The sequence below is a fragment of the Ovis aries genome, chromosome 24 (genome assembly GCF_016772045.2).
Source record: "Ovis aries strain OAR_USU_Benz2616 breed Rambouillet chromosome 24, ARS-UI_Ramb_v3.0, whole genome shotgun sequence".
Taxonomy (NCBI): domain Eukaryota; kingdom Metazoa; phylum Chordata; class Mammalia; order Artiodactyla; family Bovidae; genus Ovis; species Ovis aries.
This window is the reverse complement of record NC_056077.1, coordinates 28,062,596-28,082,264: the sequence shown is the minus strand read 5'-3', so window position 1 is coordinate 28,082,264 and position 19,669 is coordinate 28,062,596. Positions and strand designations below refer to the sequence as shown.

Genomic DNA, 19,669 nt, shown 5'->3' with positions numbered 1-19,669 from the left:
GTGACCTGAAGGGAGTGGACTACTGGACCCCATAGGATATTTCCTACATAAGGCCACTTCTCCAAGATCAGGAAATATAACTAAACTACCAAATACATAGGAATAAAAACAACAAATTATGCAAAATGAGATAATGGAGACATATGCTCCAAATGAAGAAACAAGATTAAACCCCAGAAGAACTAAACTAATTGAAGTGGAAACAAGTGATCTACCCAATAAAGAATTTAAGGTAATGATCGTAAAGATACTCAAAGAACTTGGTGAAGGGATGAATAGAGTGAGAAGTTAGCAGTTTTTAATAAAGAGTTAGAAAATATAAAGAAACAAGGAGAACTGAAGAATACAATAACTGAAATAAAAATACACTAGAAAGAATCAACAGTAGATTAGATGATACGAAGAACAGACACACAAACTGGAAGACAGAATAGTGGAAATCACTATAGCTAAATAGAAAAAGAAATTTAATGAGAAGAGTTCAAGAGACCTCTGAAACAACAGTAAGTGTACTAACATGTTCTTATCATAGGGATTCCAGAAGAGAAGAGGAAAGGCAGAGGACATATTTGAAGACATAATAGCAGTAAACTACACTAACCTGGGAAAGGAAACAGATGTCTAGGTCTAGGAAGTACAAAGAGTCCCAGACAGAATCATCACAAAGAGGGCCACACCAAGACATCTTGTAATTGAAATAGCAAAAATTAAATATAAAGACAAAATATTAAAAGCAGCAAAGAGTAAGAAACGAATCGCCAGTCTATGTTCGATACAGGATACAGGATGCTTGGGGCTGGTGCATGGGGATGATCCAGAGAGATGATATGGGGTGGGAGGTGGGAAGGGGGTTCAGGATTGGGAACTCATGCACACCTGTGGCAGATTTATGTCAATGTATGGCAAAACCAATACAGTATTGTAAAGTAAAATAAAGTAAAAATAAAAATTAAATACATACATAAATAAATAAAAGCAGCAAAGGAAAAGCAACAAGTTGCATACAAGGGAACTCCTATAAGGCTATCAGCTGACTTTTTGGCAGGAAGTCTGCAAGCCAGAAAGGAGTGATGTGATATATTTAAAGTGGTAAAAAAGAGGAAAACCTACAACTAAGAATACTCTACTCAGTGAGGCTTTCACTTAGATTTGAAAGTGAGATAAAAATTTTACAGACAAGAAAAGCCTAGAAAAGTTCCAGCACTATGAAATCAGCTTTACAAGCAACCCTAAGCAGAAAAGAAAAGTCACAGCTAGACATGGGAAAAGTATGAAAGGAAAAAAATCTCATTGGTAAAGGCAAATATACAGTAAAGATAGTAGATCAACCACTTATAAATCAAGTAGGAAGGTTAAAAGGCAAACATAGTAAAGTCATCTATATCCACAGTAGGTAGATATTAAGGGATATGCAAAACAAAAGGATGTAAAATATGATGTCACAAACAGTAAACACAGGCAGAGGGACTAAAAATGTAATGTTCTAAAAGACATTTGAAGTTAAGCAATTAGCAATTTAACATAATTATTTTTATAAGTTGCTTATATATATATGTAGCTTGCTACATATAAACTTTATAATAAACACAAACTATACTCCAGTACTCTTGCCTAGAAAATCCCATGGATGGAGGAGCCTGGTAGGCTGCAGTCCATGGGGTCGCAAAGAGTCGGACACGACTGAGCGACTTCACTTTCACTTTTCACTTTCATGCATTGGAGAAGGAAATGGCAACCCACTCCAGTATTCTTGCCTGGAGAATCCCAGGGACAGGGGAGCCTGGTGGGCTGCCGTCTATGGGGTCGCACAGAGTCGGACACGACTGAAGTGACTTAGCAGCAAATAGATGTATTAGATACACACACAAAAAGAAAAGAAACCAAACATGGTAACAAAGATAGTTGTCAAATCGCAGGGAAGAGAACAAAGAAAAAGAAAGGAATGAAAGAGAACCACAGTTCAGTTCAGTCGCTCAGTCGTGTCCGACTCTTTGCAACGCCATGAATTACAGCACGCCAGGCCTCCCTGTCCATCACCTACTTCTGGAGTTCACTCACACTCACGTCCATCCAGTCAGTGATGCCATCCAGCCATCTCATCCTCTGTCGTCCCCTTCTTCTCCTGCCCCCAATCCCTCCCAGCATCAGAGTCTTTTCCAATGAGTCAACTCTTCACATGAGGTGGCCAAAGTACTGGAGCTTCAGCTTCAGCATCATTCCCTCCAAAGAAATATCAGGGCTGATCTCCTTCAGAATGGACTGGTTGGATCTCCTTGCAGTCCTAGGGACTCTCAAGACTCTTCTCCAACATCACAGTTTAAAAGCATCAATTCTTCGGCGCTCAGCCTTCTTCACAGTCCAACTCTCACATCCATACATGACCACAGGAAAAACCATAGCCTTGACTAGATGGTCCTTAGTTGGCAAAGTAATGTCTCTGCTTTTGAATATGCTATCTAGGTTGGTCATAACTTTTCTTCCAAGGAGTAAGTGTCTTTTAATTTCATGGCTGCAATCACCATCTGCAGTGATTTTGGAGCCCAAAAAAATAAAGTCTGACACTGTTTCCACTGCTTCCCCATCTATTTCCCATGAAGTGATGGGACCGGATGCCATGATCTTCGTTTTCTGAATGTTGAGCTTTAAGCCAACTTTTTCACTCTCCTTTTCACTTTCATCAAGAGGCTTTTAGCTCCTCTTCACTTCTGCCATAAGGGTGGTGTCATCTGCATATCTGAGGTTATTGATATTTCTCCCAGCAATCTTGATTCCAGCTTGTGTTTCTTCCAGTCCAGCATTTCTCATGATGTACTCTGCATATAAGTTAAATAAGCAGGGTGACAATATACAGCCTTGACGTACTCCTTTACCTATCAATAGTTACTCTAAAATCAAATGGACTAATTGCATCAATCAAAAGACATACAGTGACCAAATGGATACAGAAACAATACTCAAATACATGCTGTCAACAAAAGACTCACTTCAGATCCAAAGACACACACAGACTGAAAGCGGAATCTGTTCTCCATTGATTTCTATGTCTATCTTCACACTAAACTACAATGTCTTGATTTTTGCACATTTAGAGTAAGTTTTGAAGTCAAGTAGTATGAGACTTTCTCTTGTTTTCTTTCAAAACTCTTTCTGCTTTTATAGGTTCTTTGCATTGTTATATAAATATTACATAATGGTCAATTTCTATCAAGCAGTCCTAACAAATTTTAATTTGGATTTTACAGCATCCACAGAGCAGTTTAGGCAGACTTGCTCTGTATCGGGTCATTTCCCATGAGCTCTAAAATATTGCTTACTTCTAACATCAATTCATAATGTAGGTGAAATTTCCTGAGTTTATCAATAAAGAACTGAAGACCAAAATGTTTTACTTCCTGTCATTAAGGAAATATTCAACAGGGAGGTGTAAACTTGAGTATGCAGAGACTGAGCTACCAAGTCCCACATTTGACCACCTAATGTCAGACCTGAGGTGTGGAACGGTCCTTGGTAGAGAAGGTCTCAAAATACCTCCATCTGACTCTAACAGTAGACCACAATCTTGATATTCAAAGTGGTAAACAGAAGAGGACCAGCAGCACCAATATCAACTCAGAACTAGTTCCAAATATAGAATCTCTGGGCTTGCTTAAGCAGAATCTGCATTTGAACAAGATTCCCAAGTGATTCGTATACACATTAATGCTAGAGACATTTTGGTCTAAAATACTATTTCTCAAAATGTTGACTTTTGTGTTGGATAATTCTTATTTAAAGTTAGTTAATTGTTTTATTTTTTGGCTGTGCTGGGTCTTTGTTGCCGTGCACCGGCTTATTGAAATAGCTTCTCTTGTTGTGGAGCCCTGGTCTAGCATGCAGACTCGGCAGTTGTAGTGCATGGGCTTAGCTGCTCTGTGGCATGTGGGATCTTAGTTTCCCAGCCACGGATTGAACCCATGTCTCCTACTTTGGCAGGCAGATTCTTAACTGCTGGACCACCAGGGAAGTCCTTGGAAAATTCTTTGTGATAGGAACACCTTGTGCAGTATAGGATGTTGAGCAGCATTCCTTGCCTTAATCCAACAAATGGCAGTAGTACTTTCCCACTTGTGACAACTAAAATTTCTCCCCAAAATGCCAAGGGTGCCTGCAGGCAAAAATACCAGAGTTGAGAACCACTGGCTTTGAGCATGAGAACGAAAAATAACATAATGGGGCTCCAGTCAGACCTCATCCTTTAGTAACTTAAGGAAGATTACTTCACCCATCTAAGCCCAACTTCTGAAAATATAGAATGATATTCAAACAGTATGGACTCAGAGAGTGGGCTTTAGTAAAAATTAAATGAGACAATTTGTATGAGAATCTTAAGTTCAGTTTCTGGTGCATAAAAAGATCCAAATATATATATATATATATATATATATATATATATATATATACACACACACACAAACTAATGTTTTCTGAATGGCTGAATTTAACTCAGATGACCATTATATCTACTAATGTGGGAAGAATCCCTTAGAAGAAATGGAGTAGCCATCATAGTCCACAAGAGTCCAAAATGTAGTACTTGGATGCAATCTTAAAAATGACAGAATGATCTCTGTTTGTTTCCAAGGCAAACCATTCAATATCACAGTAATCCAAGTCTATGCCCTGACAAGTAATGCTGAAGAAGCTGAAGCTGAAAGGTTCCATGAAGACCTACAAGACCTTCTAGAACTAATACCCAAAAAGATGTTCTTTTCATTATAGGGGACTGGAATGCAAAAGTAGGAAGTCAAGAAACAGCTGGAATAACAGAAAAATTTGGCCTTGGAGTACAAAACTAAGCAGGACAAAGACTAATAGAGTTTTGCCAAGAGAACATCCTGGTCATAGCAAACATCCTCTTCCAACAACACAAGGGAAGACTCTACACATGGACATCACCAGATGGTCAATACCGAAATCAGATTGAATATATTCTTTGCAGCCAAGATGGAGAAGCTCTATACAGTCAGCAAAAACAGACCAGGAGCTGACTGTGGCTCAGATCATGAGCTCCTTATTGCCAAATTCAGACTTAAATTGAAGAAAGTAGGGAAAACCACTAAATCATTCAGGTATGACCTAAATCAAATCCCTTATGATTATACAGTGGAAGTGACAAGTAGATTCAAGGGATTTGATCTGATAGATAGAGTGCCTGGAAAACTATGGACAGAGGTTTATGACATTGTATGGAGGCAGTGATCAAGACCATCTCAAAGAAAAAGAAATGCAAAAAGGCAAAATGGTTGTCTGAGGAGGCCTTACAGATTGCTGAGAAAAGAGAAGCTAAAGGCAAAGGAGAAAAGGAAAGACATACCTATTTGAATGCAGAGTTCCAAAGAATAGCAAGAAGAGATAAGAAAGCCTTCCTCAGCAATCAATGCAAAGAAATGGAGGAAAACAACAGAATGGGAAAGACGAGATCTCTTCAAGACAATTAGAGATACCAAGGGAACATTTCACGCAAAGATGGGCTCGATAAAGGACAGAAATGGTATGGACCTAAAAGAAGCAGAAGATATTAAGAAGAGGTGGCAAGAATACATGGAAGAATTGTACAAAAAAGATCTTCACGACCCAGATAATCACGATGGTGTGATCACTCATCTAGAGCCAGACATCCTGGAATGTGAAGTCAAGTGGGCCTTAGAAAGCATCACTGTAAACAAAGCTAGTGGAGGTGATGGAATTTCAGTGGAGCTATTTCAAATCCTGAAAGATGATGTTGTGAAAGTGCTGCACTCAATATGCCAGCAAATTTGGAAAACTCAGCAGTGGCCACAGGACTGGAAAAGATCAATTTTCATTCCAATCCCAAAGAAAGGCAATGCCAAAAAATGTTAAAACTACCACACAATTGCACTCATCTCACATGTTAGCAAAGCAATGCTCAAAATTCTCCAAGCCAGGCTTCAACAGTATGTGAGCTGTGAACTTCCAGATGTTCAAGCTGGATTTAGGAAAGGCAGAGGAACCAGAGATCAAATTGCCAGCATCCGTTGGATCACAGAAAAAGCAAGAGGGTTCCAGAAAAACATCTATTTCTGCTTTATTGACTATGCCAAAGCCTTTGACTGTGTGGATCATGACAAACTGTGGAAAATTCTGAAAGAAATGGGAGTACCAGACCACCTTACCTGCCTCCTGAGAAATCTGTATGCAGGTCAATAAGCAACAGTTAGAACTGGACATGGAACAACAGACTAGTTCCAAATCGGGAAAGGAGTACGTCAAGGCTTTATATCATCACCCTGCTTATTTAACTTATATGCAGAGTACATCATGTGAGATGCTGGACTGGATGAAGCACAAGCTGGAATCAAGATTGCTGGGAGAAACATCAATAACCTCAGATATGCAGATGACACCAACCTTATGGCAGAAAGCAAAGAACTAAAGAGCCTCTTGATGAAAGTGAAAGAGGAGAGTGAAAAAGTTGCCTTAAAACTCAACATTCAGAAAACTAAGATCATGGCATCCGGTCCCATCACTTCATGGCAAATAGTTGGGAAAACAATGGAAACAGTGGCAGACTTTATTTTCTTGGGCTCCAAAAATCACTGCAGATGGTGACTGCAGCCATGAAATTAAAATATGCTTGCTCTTTGGAAGGGAAGCTATGACCAACCTAGACAGCATATTAAAAAGCAGAGACATTACTTTGCCAAAAAAGGTACGTCTAGTCAAAACTATAGTTTTTCCAGTGGTCACGTATAGATGTGAGAGTTGGACTATAAAGAAAGCTGAGTGCTGAAGAATTGATGTTTTTTAACTGTGGTGTTGGAGAAGACTCTTGAGAGTCCTTTAGACTGCAATGAGATCCAACCAGTCCATCTTAAAGGAAATCAGTCCTGAATATTCATTGGAAGGACTGATGCTGAAGCTGAAACTCCAATACTCTGGCTACCTGATGCGAAGAACTGACTCATTGGAAAAGACCCCAATGCTGGGAAAGATTGAAGGTGGGAGGAGAAGGGGACGACAGAGGATGGGATGGTTGGATGGCATCACTGACTCAATGGACATGAGTTTGAGTAAACTCTGAGAGTTGGTGATAGACAGGGAAGCCTGGCGTGCAGCAGTTCATGGGGTTGCAAAGAGTAGGACATGACTGAGCGACTGAACTGAACTGAACTAAATGTTTTCTAAATGGAGGGCCAAATGACAGATCTTAATCTGTGTTGAAAGCATAAAACTCCTGATTGACTTATCAAAGGCATCAGGAAGCTAATGGCTAGTACTTATGGTTTTATTTCAAAGGAAAACATCTCTCACCCTTGTGAGAAATTCTTACCTGAGAGAAAAACCAAACTAGCCCAGAGCCTAGAGATTATTTACTAGGTAGACTGATTAATGGATCATTAATTTATTTAGTATGTTAGAAGTATCCTTTGTACAGGATGCTTGGGGCTGGTGCATGGGGATGATCCAGAGAGATGATATGGGGTGGGAGGTGGGGGGGGGGCTCATGATTGGGAACTCATGTATACCCATGGTGGATTCATGTCAATGTATGGCAAAACCAATACAGTATTGTAAAGTAAAATAAAGTAAAAATTAAAAAAAAAAAAAGACAGCTTCAGTGTCTCCAGACTAGTTTCTCAGCCTCTTCTATCATGAGTAACTTGATTCTGTGTAATTACCTTTAAAAAAAGATGTACACCTGAAACTAATATGTTATAAATCAACTATTTCAATTAAAAAATAAAAATGAAGAAAAAAAAAGAAGTATCCTTTGGACTCAGAAATGTAAGAATCATTGCAACATTTAAATAATGGTAATGCAAGTCCTTTCAGAGGGGAATAAAGAAGGGAACAAAGGTGTAAAGTGGTTCCAATAAAATTATATCTGAAGCATTTTGCATTGAAGAGGAATAGCAAAATAGAGTATTAGGTGTGGAGGCCTGTGCAGTGAACTGAAAACATTTAAAAATATTTACTATGGGGTGTATTTGAGCATGTTCTGTATATATTAGAAATCCAAGACCATAATATAACTTTGCAACAACAGTTCTTAAGATGAATCTTTCGCATTGGTAGCACGCTGAATATTCACATGAAAAAACATCGTATTTAATATGAAAAAGAGTATGCTAAAGAGCCTTACTTTACAATCATTTTATTACCTATTTGTGAAAGTGATGGACACATTTGAGAGGTAGAATAAAAAATTTGGCCTCATTTCATCATCATCTTCATCCACAGGAAGGAATTACACTAAGCTTTTTACATATGTCACCTAAATCAGTACATAGATACCACTATCCCCATCATTTGAGTAAAGATTCCTGTGTTGAGAAGATCCCCTGGAGAAGGGATAGGCTACCCACCCCACTATTCTTGGGCTTCCCTGGTGGCTCAGCTGGTAAAGAATCCGCCTGCAATGTGGGAGACCTGGTTTCAATCCTTGGGTTGGGAAGATCCCCTGGAGAAGGGAAAGGCTACCCACTCCTGTATTCTGGCCTGGAGAATTCCATGGACTATATAGTCCATGGGGTCACAAAGAGTCGGACACGACTGAGCCACTTTCACTTCACTTTCACTCACATTTTAAAAGATTTTCTTGGCTCTCTATAGACCAACAGCTAATACATGGTTGATTTGATATTCTAAAGATGGTTTACTGATCTCAAAGTTTTGCATTTAAAACCATTTAGAAAGTCTTTTGCCATTTCATCTTTTACAATCCCCAGTATTGCATGTTGTAATTTTCTGTTGTAAATTGAGGGTTGATTCCCTTTGCTCATTTTTCTAGTGGCATGTTCAATTGATAAGATGTCTTAACATTGTGAGGTATCATTCCTTTCCCTTGAGGATAATTTCTTTTTCCTGCTTTAGTAGTTATTCTGCATGTCAAGGGGTTATAATGGGATTAGAATGCTGCCAGAACCAAAGGAGCTTTCTCCCTGTTACAATCTCTCAGAAATCTCCTGAGCATTTTGGATCTTTCTTTTCACAATAGGTAGTAAAATGATTGTATGTCTTTGTCTTTTCCCTCTCTCTGTTTTTGAAATGCTTCTTTTGTTTCCTTAAATATAAGACACAAACTGGTCATATAAATATGGAACCCCATGGCCATGTTAGCTTTCCAAATGGAATTGGGTTACTGTTTCTATATTCTTCAGGGTAAAAATAATCAGATGTCCACAGCTTCCCTTGTATCATTTATTTCCTAATCATTGTGGCAGAGGTGAGAAGATCCTGGTAATAACATGACCCCAGGAAATCATAAAGCGGTAACACGCTCTGTGTGTGTATGTGTTGTACGTTGGTTGTGTGTGTGCCCTTGTGTTTTGTGGGGCATGAGCAGTTCTCAGGGCAGTGGTACCCAGCCCATAAGCTCCAAAATCTGACCTTTAGTACAGATGCCAAAATGTTAACCGACAGATGGAAATAAGAGCATCATCACCACCCACAGGATTCCTTGGAAACAATATTGATGAAGTATGAGGGGTGGCATATGAATGAGGGCTCCCTGTGTCTTGAAGTTTCACTGCAGCAGAAAAGTCACCTGTTTTCTCCACATCCTCTGACAATATCTTTCATCACATTCCCTCTTGTTTCCTCTCAGCACACTGGCCTCATTTTGAGTTTTGGATATCTGAAACAAGCCCCCTTTTCAGAGTTTTTGCTAAGTCTCTCTCCCTTGTGAAAGTGTTAGTAGCTCAGTCGTGTCTGACTCTTTAATCCCATGGACTGTAGTCCTCTGTCCCTGGGATTCTCCAGGCAAGAATACTGGAGCAAGTTGCCATTTCCTCCTCCAGAGGAAACCCCAGCTCTCCGCATTGCAGGCAGGGTCTTTAACATCTGAGCCACAAGGGAAGCCCCTCTTGTCCTTGTAGGGCAACCATTTACCCCAGAAAACCTCATGTCTTATATTTAGTCTTCCTTGAGTTCCCTATTTTTATTTGCAGGGCTTTTTGAATTCCTATTAAAAAATAACACCCTTTCCACTATTTTTATATCTACTCTTTTTTTCTTCTTGACAGGTGATAGTACCTGTCACCATCTGACATGATATATAATATTTACTTACTTATATTTTCACTATCATTATATTCTAGGGAATTTTTCTCTCAGTGCCTATACCTTTTGCCTAGAAGATAGTTGGTACTCAGCATTTATTTCTCAAATTCATGAAAGCATTTCTCATTAAACTTTGCAATATATGACCTCTTTGGGGAAAATCTGAGTGTGGGATAGGAATCCCTTGTCAGAGAAGTCATGGGAGATCCCTTGAAGAGCATTCATGCCTGCTTGCTTAGTTGTTCAGTCATGTCCGACTCTTTGCAACCCCATGGACTGTAGCTCACCCGCTCCTCTGTCCATGGAGATTCTCCAGGCGAGAATACTGGAGTAGGTTGCCATTTCCTCCTCCAGAGAAACTTCCCAGCCCAGGGACTGAACCCATGTCTCCTGTCTCCTGTACTGCAGGCAGATTCTTTACCTGCTGGGCCATCCGGGAAGCCCTTAAAGAGGATAAGATCTGTATAAATAAATATGTTGATTTCTTGACTGCCTAATATAAATAGTAGCAATTCAAATGTATTAGCAATGTCTATTTGTGCGAAAATTAGTCATTACTTTTTGTTTCTTGGTCGTCACCACCACCATATGGTACCAGGCAACATCACATAATTTTCAAGATTTCTTCTGGGGCTATCAAAGGAACCAGAACTGCAGTCCCTCCTATTTGAGCTTTTTTTCCTCCATGTACATAATCACTGTGTTGGAGATTTGCTTAACATCCCAGCCATCAGTGCAGACTCCCACCTCCACACACCCACATGCTTCTACCTCTCTTATCTGCCCCTTGTAGCAATCTGTTTTTTCACCACCACAATTCCAAAGGTGCTAGTGAATATACAGAGACAGACAAAAGTTATAACCTATGAAAGTTACATCAGCCAGATGTATCTTTACATATACTTTGCACTAGTGGATATCTTTCTTCTGACTCTGATGGGCTATAACCACTTGTTAGTCATCTGCCACTCCCTGCGCTAAGTGATCATCATGGACAAGTCATCTTGCATCAAGCAGGATATCATTATACCTTTATTATCAATGAAATTGTACGCTGTAGTCTCTCCTGTGTTCTGAGTCTGTAGTCAGAGGTCAGTCTCTACACTGTTTTTAAGGCTCATCCATACTGTGTGTGGCTGAATGCTCTTCCAATTTATTATCAGTTTACTACATTCCTATGGGCTTTCCCTGGTGGCTCAGAGGTTAAACTGTCTGCCTGGAATGCGGGAGACCCTGGTTCTATCCCTGGGTTGGGAAGATCCCCTGGAGAAGGAAATGGCAACCCACTCCAGTACTCTGGCCAGGAGAATCCCATGGAGGGAGGAGCCTGGTAGGCTACAGTCCATGGAGTCGCAAAGAGTCGGACACGACTGAGCGACTTCATTCACTCACTCACTCACATTCCTATATTTAGGTTAATCTTCTATTTACAGTAAAATGACTTTATTATGTCAATTAATTAAAATCAGTTCCATTGTTTCTATGTCTATATATAGCAGTTGGCTTTCTGTCTAGTTAAAAGAGATATTTTCCACACTATAAAGTGAGAATCAGCTACGTGTGCTCCAGATGCTACCCTTAGCTATGCACCACGCATGTTTCCTTTTTATCTAAATTATTGGAGTTCAGTTCAGTTCAGTCGCTCAGCCGTGTCTGACTCTTTGCGACCCCATGAATCACAGCACGCCAGGCCTCCCTGTCCATCACCAACTCCTGGAGTTCACTCACACTCACATCCATCGAGCTGGTGATGCCATCCAGCCATCTCATCCTCTGTCGTCCCCTTCTCCTCCTGCCCCCAATCCCTCCCAGCATCAGAGTCTTTTCCAATGAGTCAACTCTTCGCATGAGGTGGCCAAAGTACTGGAGCTTCAGCTTTAACATCATTCCTTCCAAAGAAATCCCAGGACTGATCTCCTTCAGAATGGACTGGTTGGATCTCCTTGCAGTCCTAGGGACTCTCAAGACTCTTCTCCAACACCACAGTTCAAAAGCATCAATTCTTCGGCTCTCAGCCTTCTTCACAGTCCAACTCTCACATCCATACATGACCACAGGAAAAACCATAGCCTTGACTAGACGGACCTTAGTCGGCAAAGTAATGTCTCTGCTTTTGAATATGCTATCTAGGTTGGTCATAACTTTTCTTCCAAGGAGTAAGTGTCTTTTAATTTCATGGCTGCAATCACCATCTGCAGTGATTTTAGAGCCCAGAAAAATAAAGTCTGACACTGTTTCCACTGTTTCCCCATCTATTTGCCATGAAGTGATGGGACCAGATGCCATGATCTTCGTTTTCTGAATGTTGAGCTTTAAGCCAACTTTTTCACTCTCCTCTTTCACTTTCATCAAGACGCTTTTTAGTTCCTCTTCACTTTCTGCCATAAGGGTGGTCAAAACTACAGTGAGATATCTCCTCACACTGGTCAGAACGGCCATCATCAAAAAATCTACAAATAATAAATGCTGGAGAGGGTGGAGAGAAAAGGGAACCCTCTTGCATTATTGATGGGAATGTAACAGCCACTATGGAGAATACTACAGAAGTTCCTTAAAAAACCAAGACTAGAACTACAATATCCCTACTGGGCATACACCTTGCTGCTGCTGCTGCTGCTGCTGCTATACCTTGAGAAAACTACAGTTCAAAAAGGCACATACACCCCAGTGTTCACTGCAGCACTATTTACAATAGCCGGGACATGCAAGCAACCTTAATGCCTATCAACAGAGGAATGGGTAAAGAAGATGTGGTACAGATATACAAAGGAATATTACTCAGCCTGCTGCAACAAAAACAGAAATGAGTTGTTGTTTTTTTTTCCTCCTGAAAAACAAGGAAAATAAAGAGAACAGTGAACAGGCTAGAGAAGAAACATAAAATGGCCTGGAAGAGCTAACCAATCTAAGTTTTATTTTAACAGTTACTAATCTGTAGTGTGTATAACTAGATTTGTCCATCTCAAACCTTACCTCCTATCATCCCTAGTATTATATAAATTACCTCCTGCACCTGGTATTTCCTCTCCCTCACTCTCTAGCAGATCACCACTTATAGCTGTTTGCATTTCAGAAAGAAGGTTGCAGGCCAATAGGCCAGAGGTGAATGGACCCAATTACGGGGCTGTTGGACCCAAGTACCAGGCCACACGATTCCAAAAGTGACTGCTTTATAATAATGCCTGCAGAATGCAAAACCTTCACCACCTTGTTCCTTATCACATACCCTGGACTACAAGTTTCCACCTATAAAACCCCATGTACTTCCCCAGGAAGGAGGACACAGTTCTTGAGGTGCTAGCCTATCACGTCTCTCTTTTGCCAGGCAAAATAAAACTACTCTCTTCTATTTCCTCCAAACTCTATCTACATATTTCTATTTGGCCTCAGTAGACAGGTAGCCAAGATTTTTGGCAGCAAGCTATCAAAAGGAACAAAATTGGGTCCTTTGCAGAGACATAGATGGACCTAGAGACTGTCGTAAAGAGTGAAATAAGTCAGAAAGAGAAAAACAAATACTGTATATTAACACGTGTGTGGAATCAAGAAAAGTGGTACAGAGGAACCTATTTACAAAGCAGAAATAGAGACACAGATGTAGAGAACAAATGTATGGCTACTGAGAGGGGTGGGAGGAATTGGGAGATTAGGAATGACAAGGATACACTGCTATGCACGGAATAGATAATTAATAAGAGCCTGCTATATCGTGTGGGGAACTCGACTTGATGCTTTGTGGTGATGGGAAGGCAATCCAGAGGGGCGGGGATATATGCATACATATGGCTGATTCACTTCACTGTACTGCAGAAACTAAACGCTGTGAAGCAACTATCAACAATAAAAAAAGATCCTAGATGAGTCATCCAACATTTCATTTTTTCTTTTTAATTAATTTACTAGAGTATGCTGTGCTTAGTCACTCAGTCATGTCCGACTCTTTGCAACCCCATGGACTGTAGCCCACCAGGCTCCTTTGTCCATGGGGATTCTCTAGGCAAGAATACTGGAGTAGGCTGCCATGCCCTCCTCCAGGGGATCTTTCCAACCCAGGGATCGAACCCAGGTCTTCATAATGACATAAAATAAACTGCAAATATTTAAAATATACAGGCAATAGAAGAAGTAGAGGACTTTCTTGGGATGGTGTCAACAAGAAAACAGTAAGGAATTTTCTACCATCTGTCCCCACCCAGAAACAGCAAATTGATAATGATATAATTAAGATAATGATATCCATAATTATAACTACTATATATATGTATTTATATAATTTTGGTACATGAAAGAAAATGGCCATACCAATATGGAAGCCCAGATTTATCTATCATGAAAGGCTTAAAAAAAGTTGATTTACAATGTTGTGTTGGTTTCAAGTGTACAGAAAAGTGATTCAGTTATACATATATGTGTATATATATTTTTTATTTCAGATTATTTTCTCTTATAGGTTATTACAAAATATTGAGTATAGTTCCCTGTGCTAAACAGTAAGTCCTTGTTGGTCATCTACTTAATATATAGTAGTGTGTGCATGCGGAGAAGGCAATGGCACCCCACTCCAGTCCTCTTGCCTGGAAAATCCCATGGACGGAGGAGCCTGGAAGGCTGTAGTCCATGGAGTCGCTGAGGGTTGGACACGACTGAGCGACTTCTTCACTTTTCACTTTCATGCATTGGAGAAGGAAATGGCAACCCACTCCAGTGTTCTTGCCTGGAGAATCCCAGGGATGGGGGAGCCTGGTGGGCTGCCATCTATGGGATCACACAGAGTCAAACACGACTGATGCGATTTAGCAGCAGCAGCAGCAGCAGCAGCAGCAGTGTGTGTATGTTAATCTCAAACTTCTAATTTATCCCTCCCTTTTCCCCTTTGGTAACTATAAGTTTGTTTTCTATGTCTGTGAGTCTATTTCTGTTCTATATGGAAGTTCGTTTTTATCATTTTCTTAGATTCCAAATATAGGCAATATTATATGATTTGTCTTTCTCTGTCTGGCTTACTCCACTTATCATGAGAAGCTACTGAGTTGGGAATTCTGGGTACCATTTCTACATTCTTAGAGACAAGATAATACATCTGGCTGGTGTGAGTTGTATTTGTTGTTGTTGCTCAGTTGCCCAGTTGTGTCTGACTCTTTTCGACCCCATGGATGGCAGCACGGCAGGCCTCCCGGTCCCTCGCCACCTCCCAAGTTTGCCCAAGTTCATGTCCATTGCATCAGTGATGCCATCCAGTCATCTCATCCTCTGATACGATCTTATCTTTCGGCCCTCAATCTTTCCCAGCATCAGGGACTTTTCCAATGAGTCAGCTGTTCACATCTGATGACCAAAATACTGAAGCTTCGGCTTCAGCATCAGCCTTTCCAATGAATATTCAGGGTTGATTTCCCTTAAAATTTACTGGTTTGATCTCCTTGCTGTCCAAGGGACTTTTAGAAGTCTCATCCAGCACCACATTTCGAAGGCATCAATTCTTTGGCATTCTGCCTTCTTTATGGTCCAGCTCTCACAACCGAACGTGACCACTGGAAAGACCATAGCCTTGACTATATGGACCTTTGTCAGCAGAGTAACGTCTCTGCATTTCAACACACTGTCTAGGTTTGTCATAGCTTTCCTGCCAAGAAGCAATCGTCTTCTGATTTCTGAACTTCTGGAGTTGTATTTACTCCTCACCTAATCAGTAAACCTGGGAATGGAAAAGGCATGGTAGTAACAGCCCAGAAGACCATGGTTAGATGTGTGCGTGTGTTTGGGTGTTTGTGCACCTTGTGGGATGAGAAGGCAGAGTTGTTGTTGAGTTGCTAAGTTGTGTCAGACTCTTTGAGACCCCTGGACTGTAGCCCACCCGGCTGCTCTGTCCGTGGGATTTCGCAGGCAAGAATACTGGAGTGGGTTGCCATGTCTTTCTCCAGGGGATCTTCCCGGATTAGGGATTGAACTCGGGTCTCCTGTATGTGGCCTCATAATTCCAAGGTGACTCTTACATTATTGACACCATAAATAAACCAATAGGTGGTACTAAAGAGCCAATCAATTCAGGGGAGGCCCTTGCAACAAAATTAAAAGTGTGGAAGCGGACCATAGTGTGGATGAGGGATTTCCTCTGACTTCCTTTTAGCAGCAGCAGGGACGCCACCTGGTTCCTCAAATTTTTCTAACACCATCTCTCATCATGCACCTTCTTGCTCACACCTCTCTGACATACCTCGTTCCTTTGGAGCCTTGATTTTTCTGAAACGAGCACCTTTCTCAGAGATGTTGTGCTGGCCATTGCTGCATTGAAGCATACACTTCAGATAACTTCCTGGATCCAACCCTATCTTCTTTGAGATCTGTGTTCAAATGTGGGACTTCCCAGGGGGGTCTAGTGGTTGAGACTCAGCGATGCCACTGCAGGGGGCACTGGTTCCATCCCTAGTCGGGGAACTAAGATTCCGTATGCCTCACAGTGTGGCCAAAAAACAACAGAAAAAAGTCACCTTGTTTGCTGGTGTTACCTAAACACTCAGTAAAAAAAAACAAAAAACAAACAAACAAAAAAACCCCCCACACTCCTTGTCTACTGCCTCCTTTATAACTGATTTCTTCATCCTGGCAGCGCTCACCGTCTGACGTTATATGTAGTGTGATAATTAGTTAGTGTGATAATTTCTAGGTCAATCATATTTCCTTGATTTTTAAATAGCGTTTGTAGGTATGTGCCTCTGCTTTCTGCTTAGAATTCAGGTTACAAATAGCAGAAACCTCCTTAACTAAGCTTTGAAGTCTTCTCTTCTTAACAACTCAGCAGGCAGGCTGTTAGAATCCTTTCTTTTGTTTTCCAGAAGGTGGCGCTACAGCCCGCTTGTATTTTCCCCCTTGGCCTGAGCGCCCTCTGTCTACTAGGGCTCACTCTAGCGGAGGTGCCTGGGAGCCGGCCTCAGAGTACAAGGAGGTATGGGTTTAGCCCTTGGGGTTCTTGGGGTTCTTGGGGTGCCCACAGTTTGTAGGGGTTTCCTTGGGTGAGGTTCTCCAACTGGTTCATGGGCAGAGTTCTTGCGGAAGTACTGGAGCGGACAGCAGGAAACGAACCATTAAAGCCCGGGTTCTTATGTTTCCTCCCATGTTCCCCTCTCTCCCCCTAGTTATGGAGATCCCTCCTCAGAAACCTGGGTACTGCTGGAGAGAAATGGGTTTCTCCAGTTGGAAGGTGCGCAGCTAGGAATGGGAGGCAGTCACTCACCCCTCGCGCTTGCCACCCACTCTGTGAGAGGGGTCAAGGCTTTCCACTTCCTTTGCCTGAGGGGGGCAACCCTGCTGCTGTGAAAAGCTCAACCCTGGTGGAGTCGCCCTGGGGAGACCGGCCGCCTTGGCGAGTTCCTTCCTCTCGCCTCCAGCCTCATCCTTACCTTGATCTAAGGACATGCTGACGGCCCCTCCAGGCAGTCTGGACTTCCACAAAAGTCTCTCCAGAAGAGTCTTTTGGTCTCTTCCCAGTTTGCCATCTCCAGGCTTCACCCTTCCACCCCCTGCCCCCTTGTGACCAGTGGAGATAGAGGAGATTTGTATCTCCCTTGGATCTGCAGCCCTTACTGAGGTCCTATTTGTTAATTTTCAGATACACAGGTGGGTTAGAAACCTCCTGGGCTCCTTGATGGAGTGTGCAGAGGCACTTTTGTTCCCTTATGGATGTCTACTTAGTTGTTTGAAAAGGGAGAGGAGGGACTTCCCTGGTGGTCCAGTGGCTGAGACTCCGAGCTCCCTATGCAGGTGGACTGGGTTTGATCTCTGGTCAGGGAAATAGATCCTACATGCCACAACTAAGAGTTTGCATGCTGCAACTTAGACCTGGCGCAGCCAAATAAATAAACCTTTTTTAAAAAAGGAGGAAGGGGACAGGGAGAGAAAAGAGCAACTTAACCCACCGGCTATATGCCATCATCACACCATCTGTCTGTGCTGATATTTCTAACTCCAATCCATTACCACGTAGATTATTCTAACCACCCCCCAACCTTGCTTATCCTTAAATTCCCACTCTGACATTGAGAAACTCAACTCCCATTATCCACCATGTATGTACGCCTATCGTTCATTTCCAATGAGCATGTGCAACAGTATCAGAATTATTAACCAGCACTAGGGCACAGTGCTTGTATGCAGTTATCTGTGGCTTAGTCTTATAGATTCCGTCATTTCCACAGTCTGATACATTAGTACATTTCATTCCCCAACCCTCTACAGTGAGGCTGTCTCGTATTTTGTCATAGTTTGACTCTCTTGTCACATGCTGCAGTGTAAGATAAACGAGACTGGGAGGTTCCAAAAACTTTCTTCTAGACAGCATGTCACAGGACCATGCTTTCTGGTGAGCCTCTGTCTCCTTCTTTTTGTCCCCTTCCCTGTCCCTCAGCACTTACTGTTACGCTCTGTCAGCTGGCCCCTCCTTCAGGCTATTTTAGTACTTCCCAGTGCTTACTTAAGGCTGCAAACCTCTGCTCTAAGAAGTTTGATCTTCAAGACCATATTTAGGAAGCAGGGCTGAGGGAAAAGGGACCAACTGTCTTCATGATTCAGGGATCAGAACCAAAGAAGAGCCCACAAGCCAGGAAGACCACTACAACCAGAACTGGTCTTTATTGAGGTGTCAGGGTGCAGCAACACCATGAAGGAGCAGAGCCCGAGGACTAGAACACAGAGGCAGCGTTTAAGGGTTTCTTAGACTTGCAGCCTGGGTCTCTGGGCTAGGAGAAAGGCAGCGTGTGAGGGGCTGCTCACGAGGACTTCAGGAAGTTCCTATATTTCTCCAGGAAAGAGGCAGACAGGGTATCGAGCTCTTGCCGAAACTCCTGCAGAACCCTGTCCTGCTCCTGTTGCTCCCCCGACAGCTGCTTCTTGTAATAGTTGATGTAGAAGCTCACCCAGTCGTTCACCACAGTCACCATGGCTTCTTCGGAGATGGCAGGATCACTGAAGACCTGGAGGGGACATAGGGTGGGGTGGGGGTGGGGGGGCGATCAGAATTTGGCACAGGAGACCCGGCTCAGACATGTGACTCAGGAATAACCACAAACTCTGACCTCCTTTTTTCTCTGATTTGTATTCCCTGTCTCTCATGGTTCCCGTCTAATCCACCATTACCCTCCCCGCTCCAAGTTATTCTCCTTTTTCTGTCCTCGCCCACCTCCCAACACTTCAGGCCTGTCCTCTGAAACAGCACCAGGCTTACCTGCTGATTTAGCAGGATGTTGAATTCCTTTATTCCTTTGGAAATGAGATCCTTATTGGTCTGAATAAGGGCCATCTGCATGGTTAGAGAAAGAGATGAAATTTAAGTATCCTTTTCTCCCAATCTCCTCACTCCCCCCCCCCCCCCCCCCCCCCCCCGAGGATCCCTGGTGCCCTGCAGGGTCACTTCCCCTGCACCACCTTTCTGGCCCTGAACTGCCCTGAGATCACATTTCTCCCCGGCTGGCTCACCTTCAAGTCCAACGGTGCTGTGTAGGTCTCAGCCACACTTTTCAGGCTCTGGCTGTCCCTCTGTGCCAAGCTAGATGTAGACAAGGGGTTCGGTGTCAACCAAAGAGGGAAACGCCCTGCATTTCGGTCCTGAGGGAGG

The 19,669-nt window shown here is 42.2% G+C and overlaps 1 protein-coding gene across 1 annotated transcript; it reads right to left on the bottom strand.

Annotated features, from left to right (window-relative positions):
* Window positions 1-18,662: 18,662 nt before the first annotated feature.
* AHSP (alpha hemoglobin stabilizing protein) lies at window positions 18,663-19,594 on the bottom strand. The gene is made up of 3 exons (XM_027961891.3): window positions 19,531-19,594; window positions 19,280-19,354; window positions 18,663-19,028 (listed from the first exon to the last, which is right to left on the bottom strand). Exons 2-3 carry the CDS (start codon window positions 19,352-19,354, stop codon window positions 18,825-18,827), a joined length of 279 nt encoding a protein of 92 aa, XP_027817692.1. The 5' UTR covers window positions 19,531-19,594; the 3' UTR covers window positions 18,663-18,824.
* Window positions 19,595-19,669: the final 75 nt, after the last annotated feature.